The sequence below is a fragment of the Centruroides vittatus genome, unplaced genomic scaffold (genome assembly GCF_030686945.1).
Source record: "Centruroides vittatus isolate TY-2023 unplaced genomic scaffold, ASM3068694v2 contig_1079, whole genome shotgun sequence".
NCBI classification, from domain to species: Eukaryota; Metazoa; Arthropoda; class Arachnida; order Scorpiones; family Buthidae; genus Centruroides; species Centruroides vittatus.
Genome location: NW_027120694.1, coordinates 592,232 through 605,765, shown reverse-complemented (window position 1 = coordinate 605,765; position 13,534 = coordinate 592,232). Strand labels below are relative to the sequence as shown.

Genomic DNA, 13,534 nt, shown 5'->3' with positions numbered 1-13,534 from the left:
CCAGTGCTGCATAGTGTTTTGGAAGAATGCAATGAGTGATGGATGTATTTTGTACATGTGTAGAATATGTAGCATCCAACTGTGTGGAACACTGTCGAATGCTTTTCTGTAGTCTATATATGCCATGTGCATGTTTCTGTGTTGTTTGTGTGCTTGCTGTAGAAGGACTGAATCTATGAGTAACTGTTCTTTGCATCCCTTGTGATTTCTACGGCAACCTTTTTGTTGTTCCGTTAGAATGTCGTGTTCTTCAACATGTTTGTATATTTTGTTTGCGATACAGGATGCCAATAATTTGTAGAGTGTTGGAAGACATGTAATTGGTCTGTATTGTGTGGGGTCTGTGGTATTGTTGTTTTTAGATTTCCAGAGTAAGAAAATTTGGCATGTCTTGTGGATTGATGATGATGTGTGTTAGGTGTTTAGCTAGTTCCTGGTGCAGTGATGTAAGTTTTTTGTACCAGAAATTGTGAATGTTGTCTACACCAGGTGTCTTCCAGTTGTGTGTTCTGTTAACAGTGTATTGGAAATCATGTATGTTTATTTCAGCACAGGGCATAGTTGGTATGTTGTGCAAGTTTCTGTTCTCCTCCTCGATCCAGCCTGCATCAGCATTGTGCGTGACAGCACTGGACTAAAGAGAAGACCAATATGTTGTGAGTTCTTCTTCTGTTGGTGTGCCACTGTGCTGTGTATCAGTGTTTGCTTTTATTAATTTGTCTGTAAAAGAGTTTTTCATTGTTTGTAAATAATTTATTTTGTTGTTTTCGTAATGTACATGTTTTGTATCGTTTGAGTCTACGTGCTTTGGCAGCAAGTTTTTGTTTTAGTGTATCAATGTATTCTGTAATGCGTGTGTTGTGATGTTCATGTTTTGTGTGTGTTTTTATTTTCTTGAAAATGTTTTTAAGCTGTTTCCTTAATTTGGGTGTTATGTTGTTTTTGGTGTATTGTGTCAGCCTGCCTAATTGCTGTCTAATGTCATTTATTTGTGTTTCTATTCTTCTCTGCCACGCAGGCTTGTGATAGAATTGTGTTTTCTGTGTATTTGTCTGTGATTGTACTTTCAGTTCATGGTGTGTCACTACTGTGACTGCCCCAGCATAAACTAATGTATGAATGTCTGCGAGTGTAGAAATTGAATGAATGTAGTGTGGTAGTAAGTGAGTGTTTACATAATTTAGTGTTTTGTGTTTTAGTGTTGTTGTTGTTGTTGTTGTTGTAATTATTTAGATTAGACATATTTAGATAATAAAATTACATTATTAATAAGAAATTATTACATCTTAAAATTTTAGTGGAAGTAAACTGAAAAATAAATATTTAAAAAAAATTTTTAAAACAATTTTCAAGCTTTTTCCCGACAGGTGGCCTAATTCTTGTTATGAGGGAGCATTGCCACGTCAGGTTCTAAATCTAAAAGATGGTAAGATGTTTCCTCGTGTAGTAATTTAATCTCTTTATTTTTGACTTAGAATCTGTTTAAAACCATAATTATACATAAATGAAGGGTCAGAATTGATTTAAGAATTCAGAAAGTGTATTTTAGAGGGGTTAAAAGTACACTAACAGGCTAATGACTCAAATGGAATTTTTCCTCTTTAAAAAAATAAGACTTTTTTAAAATTAAATCGGCAATTAAAATCAAATGGTAAAGTAATATTTATTCTGTACACTTGTATAAATCAATGCAAAGTGTTATTTAAAAATTTCTTACTGTAATATTTTACAATACTTCTCTCCATTGCATATATATTAAACATTACTCAATGATTAAAACATTGGCAAATATTAGATTATGCAGTGCTTTAAAAAATATTACATATGTTTCACATTATTTCATTTATCTAAAAGCTGGCAGAACATCTTTAGCTGATTTTTATATGGCCATATTGTTCAGGCCTCCTGTTATGAGGAATTTGGGTTCAAGAGCTCATTAGATCTTTGGTAAATTCCATCTGTTACTATCTGGTTGTTATATAAATGTGGAAAAAAAACACCTGTTAGTAGTCGCAGGACAGAAAAATTAAAATTGTCTTTATTATAAATTAAAAAAAAAAACTTTTGTATATAAAGCCAAAATCAACATACACAAAAGCCAAGAATCTGGCATACATCTGAATCAAGACAACAAGAATCTGGAATGTTTTCGTCCATATTCCATTGGACATTGTCAGGCTGTGGAATTGGAAATGGAGCTGTGTTGTTTGAATATTTGAATCCAATGCATTATTGTCTGCTGATTGGTGGAGACATTCCCCATATGTACCTAAGTTTAAAAGGGGGGAGGAAACATTTCCGTGGGTTGGGGAATGTGTTGTCATTCTTAAAGTTGATTACCATGTTATTCAATGCTGCTTTGTATATTTCAACATTCCTCAACTGGTGGAAATTTTTCCTTTGCCCTGTAAACCATGGGTGCATATGGGGAATGTCTCCATTCAGCGGAGACATTTCTGATATTGGATTTGAATATTCAAATAATGCGATTCCATTTCCAATTCTACAGCCTGATGATGTCCAATGGAATGTGGATAAATACGTTTAAGTGAAATTTTTTGCTGGATTCTTGGCTTTTGTGTATGTTGATTTAGTACATATTTAACCAGCATTCGGTTGTTATCTATTGTATATAAAGCCTTATTCTACTTGTAATATTAAGGATTATGAAACAACCTGTCCCATAATTTTTCTAGAACTTTTAAAAATAGAAATTGCAATTATGGAAATTCAGGCATTCACAAAATCTTTATAAGCAGCAAAAACAATTTAATTATGAACATCTTTGGTCATTTTTAAAGACCATCCTCAGGTAGAGTGCAAAATTGAACTCAGCAAAAATAGAATATAATAATATAAACTTTGGAACATAAAATGCCAGTTCATTTAATTAAAACAATATAATAAAAATACAAATAAATATGTATTACAATATAAATATATAAAAATTCATAATGAGTAATAAATAATTAAACAAATATATACAAAACACATAAAGAATGTATATAATGGTGTTACGGTAAATGATATGTGTAAATTAGGTGAGCACTCAGACATATGGAGATGGCAGTCTTGGTTATGCCTTATCCAACTCAATGATTGAAAATAATTAAATTGTTTTTGCTGCTTATAAAAGTTTTGCAAGTGTCTGAATTTCTAAAACATTTGCATACATATTACATTTTTATATTCTATTATGGACTTTGAGCATTATTTTTGTTCTATTTTTTAAATGTAAGAAGTTTTAATTATATTTAATTTATATTCGAAATTCTTATTATATTTGAATATGAGAACATCATTTGTATGAAGGTTAATGTTACCTTAGGTAGCCAAGATGGCAGTTCGTCTCTAATTCCAGCAAGGAAACAGTGGGACGCACGTTCTAACCTAACCTTACCTATTCTAATAAATTACCATAATTATTAGCAACCAAATTATTAGAATAGGTAAGGTTAGGTTAAAACGTGCGTCCCACTGTTTCCTTGCTGGAATTAGAGACGAACTGCCACCTTGGCTACCTAAGGTAACATTAACCTGATTTGGAGTTTTAAAATTGATTTTCTGCTTGGTAGGGTAGGGATTGTGTATAAAATTTTTTTTACATTATTACTAATGCAAAATAATATATTATGAGAAATTAATCCATTTTATGCTTAAATTTAGTTTTATGGGAAATTATTATGTTCTGTTTTAATATTAATTAATTATTATTGAATGAATGTTAGATTTTACTTTCCTCGCTATTATACAGGGTGTAACAGGAACAATCACTACAACTTTAAGGGATGATAGAATGAGGCAAAAGTAACAATTGTCATAATACAATGTGTGGTCAGTAACCAAGTGGTTTGCCTCAATGGAACCAAGTAGTATACTTTCTTTCAGCAAGTCCTGTCTGATTTATTGGAGGTTGTTCTAGCAAATGTCAATGTGCACATGTGGTTCCAGCATATCTTAGTAGGTGTTCTGTTGCATACTGCATCTTTTCTGATGGAGTACAAGTGTAAAGTCATTCAGACTGAAAGAGGAGGCGTCTGTGTTCCAGCGGAACTGGTGGCCCTGGAGGGATCATTCCAGTGGATCCTACAACATCCAGGTCCAGAGTCAGTCATGGTTTACTCTGACAGCCAGTTGTCACTTCAGGCCCTGAGTGACAGGTACCACAAGGATGAGTTGGTACAGGAGATCAGAGTTAGGGTACTGAGGGCAAGGCATGCACGACACATTGCCTTGAAGTGGATCCGAGACCACATCGGGATCCCTGGCAATGAGCGTGCTGACCAACTAGCCAAGGCGGGGGCCAGGGGCCTATTTGTAACAAGGAAGGTTGAACCCTCGACTACCTACATAAAAGGTACTCTACTGCAATGATTGATGACATACTGGCAAGAGCACTGGACTCAAAGTACAGTAGGTAGGTCAACCTATGCCTTCGTGCCTGAAGTTGGTCATACTTCAGTTTGTTGTGATTGGCTTATGACGCAAATACTGACAGGACACGGGAGGTTTTCCCACTTCAAGCACAAGTTCAGACCAGGAGATGGTAGCTGCTCCTGTGGGTGCCCTCACAGTGACGTGAGGCACTATGTACTTGACTGTCCTCTTACTGAGGACTTCTGCCGAGGGGCTGACCAAGTCGACTGGTCTAAGCCTTCTAAACAAGTAATTTGAATGCTAGCAGCTAGTACAGGAAACTTAAAGAAACTAAAGGAATTGATGGGGAAAGTAATAGGTCTCTCCAACCTATAAGCTCAGTGGACACACTAGGCAGGGCCCCCTTTTCTAGGGGAGGGGACCCCACTGACCATTATTAAGAGCTGGTCTCTCTTTGGTTGAGAACTCTATGTGCAGAACAGGCTGCACCAAAATGTATGTCCATGTAAGAGGGTTGGACTTGAGAGTGAGGAAGGCAAGGAAGGTTTGTCCTCTTTTGGGTTATGCCGGAACCGGAGCCAAAGTCAGAGCTTGAACGTTTATCTCAGGTTCGACTTAAGAGTCCAGGACACTCAGTAACTGCTGGGTATCAGAACAGGCCTATGATTAACACATACTCTCTTTATACTCTGTAGTGCCACTTGGCAGAGCAGAGGCAATTTACTTAGAGTTTGTTATATGAGGCTGTGGTTCCAGCACAGTCTCATATAACAAACTCTAAGTAAATTGCATGAGTGCCAGCCCATAGCACCATGGAAGTGTGGAACTACCTAAATACTCTTTCCAACCAATGGATTGGGTACAGTGGTCCCATCCTTTGGTCTCCTAGATCTCCTGATCTCTCCTGACTTGATTTCTTTCTCTGGGAAAAGCCTCATTTGAACAATTCTTGTAAATATGAAATATTATTTCTTGTAAATATCTGTGATTAAAGTGACTTTTCGTTTTCCATGTTCTTCATACTAACTGTGTTTCTGCATTCACATTCTACCATGCATTGTATTATTAAAATTGTTACTTTTTCCGTGTTCTATCACCCCTTAAAATTGTGACCATCTTTCCTGTTACACTCTATATAGATAACATGGGAAAGTATTGGCATTGTGACAAATTTGACCCTCTGGATTTTTTGCAAATCTCACCATTTTGAGACCCCTGAATCCAAAAAAGTCAAAAAATGTGGAAGTTCTGTGTCTGTTGGTATTTATTTCATTTAATATCTCAGGATGGGGTAAAGATTAAGAAATGAAATTTGGCATGGTAACTTGTATATAAGGACATTGATACTATTAAATTTTGGTTGTTAAAATTGAGGGGGTTGTGTCATATCTCGAGTGAGTCAGGCATAAAGAAAACTTTTAATTATTATTGGCATTTACAATACTTTTAATCCTCTCAATCCTAAAAATTAACCCTTTTGTCTTGTTATTATAATTAATAATATAACAGTTATTTTTAAGATAAAATCTCATAATATTCTGGAAAGTTACATAACTCATGCTGGAATTTGATTTCAGTTTTTTCCTTATTGCTTATTCTGTAACAGATTTATCCATTTTATAATGAAATTAGCTTACAAGTTAGACAATAACCAAACACCTTTATTGTTGCCAAGAAAGTTTATTTAATATTTAATGAAATTAGCTTATTTCAAAATTTATAAAAACACAGGAAAGATATTGTATATTAAAGATTTTTTTTTATTAATTAAAATAGTGTGAAATTTTGTAAAGTTTTAAACTATAATGATATTTAATAATTAATGTATTATTTAAATTGATAACATATAAAGATAGTTTTTTGTTACAATATTTTAGCCAGCTTCTGCAAGTGCAACTTCAGTTGGAGGAGGACGATCACCTAAGGCCATGGCACCACGATCTCCAGGTGGTGCACTAAAGCAATCTGGCGGTGGTGGTGGCACATTAAAACAAAGGTATATTTTTACTTATTTTTGTTTTGGTGACTAAACATGATTAAGAAATAAATAGGTAATTTTTTTAGCTTTATATCTACTTACGTGAAATATGTTGCACATATGAAAATACTTACTGGTTATTAATACAGTTGTTAAAATTAAAGTATTTCGAAAGGGCTATAGAGTGAGTTCTAAGTCGCATAATAAAGGAGAAATATGGACAACAGGTAGTTCGAAGGATGTGCTTGCCTTTTATTGAATAAAAAGCACAAAAGTTGTCACTAGATGTCACTGTGGAAATAACTTACATTCTTTGCATAATGCTGATTACTAAGCTGTAAAAAAGCAAAGCACTCTCTTTAAAATTATAGACATTCATCTGTTTGTTCTGCTTGCAAAATTTGAAGAGAGGAATTCTTGGCAAATATTCTAGAGGTTGAAAATGAAAGGACTCTTTTCATGTAATAGATGTCACTGTGACTCAGGTGATACCAGAAGATGGGTGTATCAAATCAATCTTCGTGTGGTAGTGCACATGTGCCAGCTGTTGCCAATGGCATGGATATTCCTTATTTCACTTTAATGTAAAACTAGTGATGCATTAGGTGTATTCATGGACATTTGCACTTCAGTTCTTGGCACAAATGTTAGTAGATATCATTTGGCATGGAACATTTTTTGGCATAATGAGGTCCACTTCTGCTGTCCAAATATAATGCAAGCATTATATTTGGACAGCAGAAAACCCTTGAGTTATCTAAGGGTCCCATTGGATTCTCCAAAAAGTGACAGTGTGATATGGATTTGTGACCAGTTTCATCATTAGTCCATAGTTTTTTGAAGAAATCCTGCATCTGTTTCATTACTGGACAGCAGTATTTTGGTATGGTGACAATTTTGTAATTCTACAGCTGTAACAACATGGATGTCTACAAGATGCCATAATGATGCAAGATGGTTGCCTCCTTACATTACCTGTTGTGTCTAAAAATTTAAATTTTTCTGTGAAGTACTGCCTTAGTCCTTCACATACAAATGGTTTATCAGCTGTTATTTCCAGATATTTTGGCTACCTTGATCACCAGAACTTGTCCCATGGGACTTTTGGTTGTGGGATTTCTTGATTTCTTGAACCCACTATATTGGGAAAGACAACAAACTCCTGTCACATCTGAAGGGCAGCATTAGCCATCATGTGCTTGCTGTTCTAGTTGAAATGTTAAGGTCTGTTGTAGAAAATGCTGTTTTTTTTAAAATGGAAGTACTAAACTATTGAAGTGCTGGTCAAGTGAATTGTTTTGCCATTTGGTGACAATTTTTTGTATTTGTTTTTTTTTCTTTTACAATAAATGGCACATCTGTCCGTTGAAATACTGTTGTCCAAATTTATCTTCATTACAATCATATCAATCAGTAAGAAATGTAATGGTACATATTTCTTCATTGTATTTAAGTGTGCCTTGTTGTATTCATTATAAGCAAGCTTTCCTTTTAATACATTCAATAATAGAAAATATTTTTATGCAAAAATTGTGTTCTTACAATAGGAATAAAGAGGAAATGAATCAGTGTAGGAGGTGAATCAGTCGAGAACATATATCCATGTATATATGAATTATTGAGAATATGTTAAAGGAAAGCAAATGCACTTATAGTTTACAGTGATAAATATAAAAAAATATAAGCATTGAATATATGAAGTTCATGATTAATGATAATACTCACATCAAAAACAATACAACACTATCTAAAATAAAAAGTATAAAAATAAGTCTTAAAATGTTCACAAGGTTTAGTTTTTTTAAAGAAGTAAACAGAGGATGAAGCAGAAGCATAGCAAGCAAAGGCAAAGAAGATATGTTTCTGGATGTTAAATGTGAAGGGACAATGAAGTCTTAACAGAATAGTGAATAATTAAAAAATTATCAATGAAAAGTTAAATTTTATGTTAAGAAAATCTATCATTTTATTAAGCCATGATGTATATCCTGGACACACAAATCCACAGTGAACCTTCAGGATAAAGGCTATTTTATACAGGAATGTTTTGTTTCTACATGCCTTTTAAACATTGGGAACACATTCAAATATTGTTGACACATATTCAAATATTACAAATTCAAATATTCTTTAAAACAATTTTAAAAGTTCACTGGCTTGTCACTAGTGAACTTTTTAAACCATTTTGCATATTTTTGCAAAGGCATAGCCTCTAATAAAAGGTCATCTCTGCAATGGAAGATTGTTCCTGGCAATTGTACATGATAAAAAGTGAATATATTTTAGTTTCCTTTACATATTTTTTAATTGATCTTTATTTTGAGACTTGTACTATGTTTGTATGACAAATTATTTGGGATGAGATGTATTCTAAGTTAACTGAAAATCATAATAGAAGTCAATATGGTGTTCATGCAGAATGCAACTTGATTCTGGTTAATATGATATCATTTTTCCAGTTGATTCTACTAGAGGGTGAATACTGTGACATCGGGTCACTAATCTTCCTAAAGAAGATTAAATCTATTATAGGAATGTTGTGAAAATAACCCATTGTTATTGATTGAGATTAGCTAACTCTTACATTTGAATGCAAAAAGTTTTATCAGCTTTAAAGGTTTGATTGGGATTGACTTCTATCATATAAACATAATATTAGCATAATCTTAACATCTGGATGGTATATAAAATCTTTTGTGTGTAGTCTTCAATGTCTATTTTTTACAGCAACTGCTGTTAATGTAGTATTTCCTAAATAGATTTTTTTAATTTTATATTCTAAAAAATATTTGTATTATTGATTATATTATTAAGATCTCTCTTTAATGCAATAATTCATACATCAAATTTTTTGTGATTAATCAAAGTAAGGAATTGAAATTTGAGTTATTTAATTACATGTTATAATTAAGAAGTTTGTAAAAAAATTAAATTTTACAAATGATTGTATGTAATGTACTGTACATATGTTTATATAGGAATTATCAACATAACAATTTTGCTTTTATATATTCCATACAGATAATTTAAAATTAAATAAAATTTGTAATGAAAATTTACATGAGAAAAAAATGACATTTATGCTGACAGTTTTGGTGTTTATGATGACAATAAAAAATTTCAGTTGTATCACTTCCTATATTCAAGTTATATAAAGACAAGGCCCTGTCCTTCGTCTCATTGTGGGTCTTGCTGATTATGGAAAAAAGGCTGTCTTAGTGCCCACAGACTGGAAAGAGTAAAAAAAAAACAAAGAATTAAGGCAAAATTTCTGAGGAACAAATTAGTCTATAGTCGTCAAAGGAATTAAATTTCAAACAAGCACTCAAATGGCTAATGCTACAATATTCAGTTTTGACGTTTTAGTGTGATGCTGTCAAATTTTATATTTTTTCATGTAAATTATTAAACTTTAAATTTATATAAATTAAAATTCATTTGTTTTTTTTACCAATTATTATTAATTTAACAGACAGTAAACATAATTAAATTATGTTTAATTCTGATAATCACACTATAGGTTTCTTTTTTTATATTAAATCATTCAATAGTAAATAATCTCATTTAATTTGTAATATTAAACATATTGTGTAATATTCATTCTTTATAACAAAACTTTATGATATTTAGTTTATTCCCAAAAGTTATTCCAAATGGTTGTTCTCCAGCACCCGTTGAATCTTCTACCACCCCCTTGAGGACAGTAGAAGATTCAACGGGTGCTGGAGGGCAAGGGACAGTAGCATTGTTGGAAGATAAGGGGGAAGATAATTTATTTTGAAACAAACAAAAAACAAAATAAGGAATATATGCACTAAAATGGGGCAGTAGTCTGAAAAGTTTAAGAAACACTGTACTAAAACTAGTATAATTTCGAATTCAGTTTGATACATGATTAGTCTGCAATTCTTTAAATATTTCACAATACTGTTACATTACAGAAAATATAAAACAATTCTGTCTTCTAACGCTATGTAGGTTTATCAACTAAACTGAATAAAAATTAAAGATGAAAAATGCCAGGTGGTCGAGTAGTTACACTACATAGTGTTAGAAGACAGATCAAATAACGACACTGTTTCAAAATTACTATAAAACATTTGTATATAAATATTTATTTATTTAATTTTTTTAGGAAAACTGTTGCTAGTAGCAGCAGTAGGGCAAGAAACACAGGTGCAACCAGTGGTGGAATGTGGAGATTTTACACAGATGACTCTCCTGGCATTAAAGTGTTGGTTTTTTTGTCTTTTTATGAATTTGATTAAAATATCTTTGAGAAAATATTATACTAAAGAAACTTATAATTAATATATTTTATTTTCTTTTATTTCAGTGGTCCTGTACCTGTTCTGGTCATGAGTCTTTTGTTTATTGCTTCCGTCTTCATGCTACACATATGGGGAAAGTATACACGTTCTTAAAGATTTACCTTCACTCCAGTTTTGATCTGTTTGACCCTTTTCTTATGGGACCATTTTACTTCGGTCATTCAGTGTAAATCCTTATTTGTTACGTGTGTATTATAATAAAATGAATGATGAAACCAGTTTCTAATTTTAACACTTCCTGTTAACTTGGTTTTGAAGTCTAATAATTTTCGTTATAATTAATTCATACATATCACAGCATTAAAATTATGTCTAAATAATTAAGCAAACACTTGTGTTAATGATATTTTTCTGTTCTTATGATATAGGAATAGGAAATATCAAGTGATCATGTGATAAGTTTATTTGCAGTTGACAATGCTGCCATGCTGTATACTGCAAAAAATACTCAAATGTTGAACATTAGTATGCACCCTAGGGATAGTATTTGAAAATCTAAATAAATAAAACAAAATGGTGCTTGAAAAATCAGTTAGGTACCACCAACTTCCATCATTGTCAAGTGTACTTTCAACAAGTAAACTTCGTTTACTCACCTTGTATATAAAGGCAGCTCCACACATTCAGTATTTGCCAATTGCCAAGTAATTGCCTTTCATCAAAGTGTTTGTCACATGGTGAGCACACTGTTGTAGTTTGCTTATCATGTAACAAGCATTTTGGCAAATAGTTTGGTAACAAAATGGAATTTCCTCAGCAAAGCAAATAATTTGATTTGTTGTGGAAATTATGAATAATTATCCCCTTTGATTCAACACAATATACTAACAAGGAGTGGAATATGGGCGATTTGTCAAGCAAAATCACAAGTAAACCATTGACACTACTATGTATTGGTCTAGTGTCTGCTCAGCATTTGGCAAATACCAAATGTATGGAGTTGTCTGAACCAATTGAAATAATTTTTCTGAAAGTTATTAAACTATTCCTGACATGTAAACACAATAAAAGTATTTTGTATACAAATATATATAGTATATATATATATATAAATATCACAAAGAAAATTTGCTACAAAGTTGTCTCTAATTTCTATTGCTTATATTTAATAAACATCAATCAGCCAAATATGTAGAAATTAAAGTTTTATCAAGATTAAATATTTTAAAAAGTTTTATTTCATAATAATTGCAAAAATATTCAAAAATTATTTTTTAAAGACAAAGATTTCAAATAAGACAACAATAGTTAAATTATTAACAATACCATGTGATTAATTCTTGCATTACATGATCGAACTGGACAATGAGCCATTATGAAAATAGGAAAACTGAAGTCACCTCTACAAAACTGCATAGAAAAGCCATTTTTTTCATCAGAGATGATCAATGTGTTCATTGCGTAACTATTTTATCCGTTAAATATATTTTAATTTAGCGGTGCTCTCGGGATTGAATCTCGGAAGCAAAGTTGAACAGAAAAAATCTTTAATAAAATTCAATAAAATTGCCAACTTATATGACTGCTAATTCATAAGTAGTACAGAAATAGAAAATGCCACCCAATACAAATTTAAAAGATTTTTGGAAAATTTTCTAGTGTTTGTTTTTTCTTTTCTTAGGAGAGTGTCAGGGGTCCTTAGCCCTCCTCTGGGTGTACCACTATTTTATTTCTCTCAATTTTAATCTTACGCACTTACCATTTTAATAGTTTTTCTTTTAAATTTCTAGATATTTGACAAGAGCTTAATCTGGACAGTATTTTTTGTGTTGTTAATACTTAAAGATTATTTAATTTTGAGACAGTTGTTTCTTAGATCCGTTTTATATTAATTATTAGTGTAGTCGGTCATTTATACTTTACATTTGGTACGTTCCAGTATGCATCGGTCTTGGCTACAACCAAAGCACCAGTGATTAAGCTTTTACTGGAATGTCTGGCAATTTAACAAGATGGCTGAAGCAGTGTGCAATATTAGCATTTGCAGACTTATTTTGTCAAAATATCTGGGTTAATATGGATGAGTAATAAAAATAGTGTTACTAACATAACATCGAATACAGCCACATTGCTTTGTCAGAGCTTAGCATATCCATATTCACGGCCTGGTGAGTGCATCACTCGCTGCACCGACAAACTTATTGGTAAATATTGGGACACAGTACATTGCAGTTCACCAATGCACTGTTTGATGCATACTGGAATGTACCCAGTATTGATAGAAGTGAAGATGAAAGATGCACATAAAGCTAATAGAAGGGAGAACAGTGATGGAATATGAGAAGAAAAACTAAGAACTGATGAGATCAATTGAAGATTGCAATGGAGGAGAGACTTTTGCTAATAATGGACTGGCAATTGTCATAAAAAAAAACTATTTGTAAATAATATAACTTTATTTAATTAGCTAATACCTAAAAAAGTTATTTACGGAAAAGGATTAGAAGAAAATTCCTGCATTTAAATCCATATTGACAAATTAATCTTAGGCTAATTCAAAATTTTATTACTATCACTTTTGAATATATGTAAATTACAACTTGAAAATAACGTTAGGAATATTTTAAATTATTATATAGCTAAGATTAAAATTACTTAGATTACATTTGTAGACTGTGTTAAAGATTAGTTAAGAATAATTAATAGCATTATTTCTAATATTTGCTGAAATATTACATATCCTTACTACACACTGATGTAGATTATCAATCTTTATTTAATGTTAGTCTTACGAACCATCTGTCTAGTGATTAAAGATAGTGTAGTCGAGTTATTAAATATAATCGGAGATAAAGGGTAATTTTTAATCATTAAAATGAAAACTAACTAAAGGTTACAGTTTCTAATT

General features: G+C 32.0%; 1 protein-coding gene across 1 annotated transcript; it reads left to right on the top strand.

Moving 5' to 3' along the window:
• Positions 1-1,354: 1,354 nt before the first annotated feature.
• Sec61beta (Sec61 translocon subunit beta) lies at positions 1,355-10,931 on the top strand. Its single transcript, XM_067269487.1, has 4 exons — positions 1,355-1,426; positions 6,255-6,373; positions 10,491-10,589; positions 10,692-10,931. Exons 1-4 carry the CDS (start codon positions 1,424-1,426, stop codon positions 10,777-10,779), a joined length of 309 nt encoding a protein of 102 aa, XP_067125588.1. The 5' UTR covers positions 1,355-1,423; the 3' UTR covers positions 10,780-10,931.
• Positions 10,932-13,534: the final 2,603 nt, after the last annotated feature.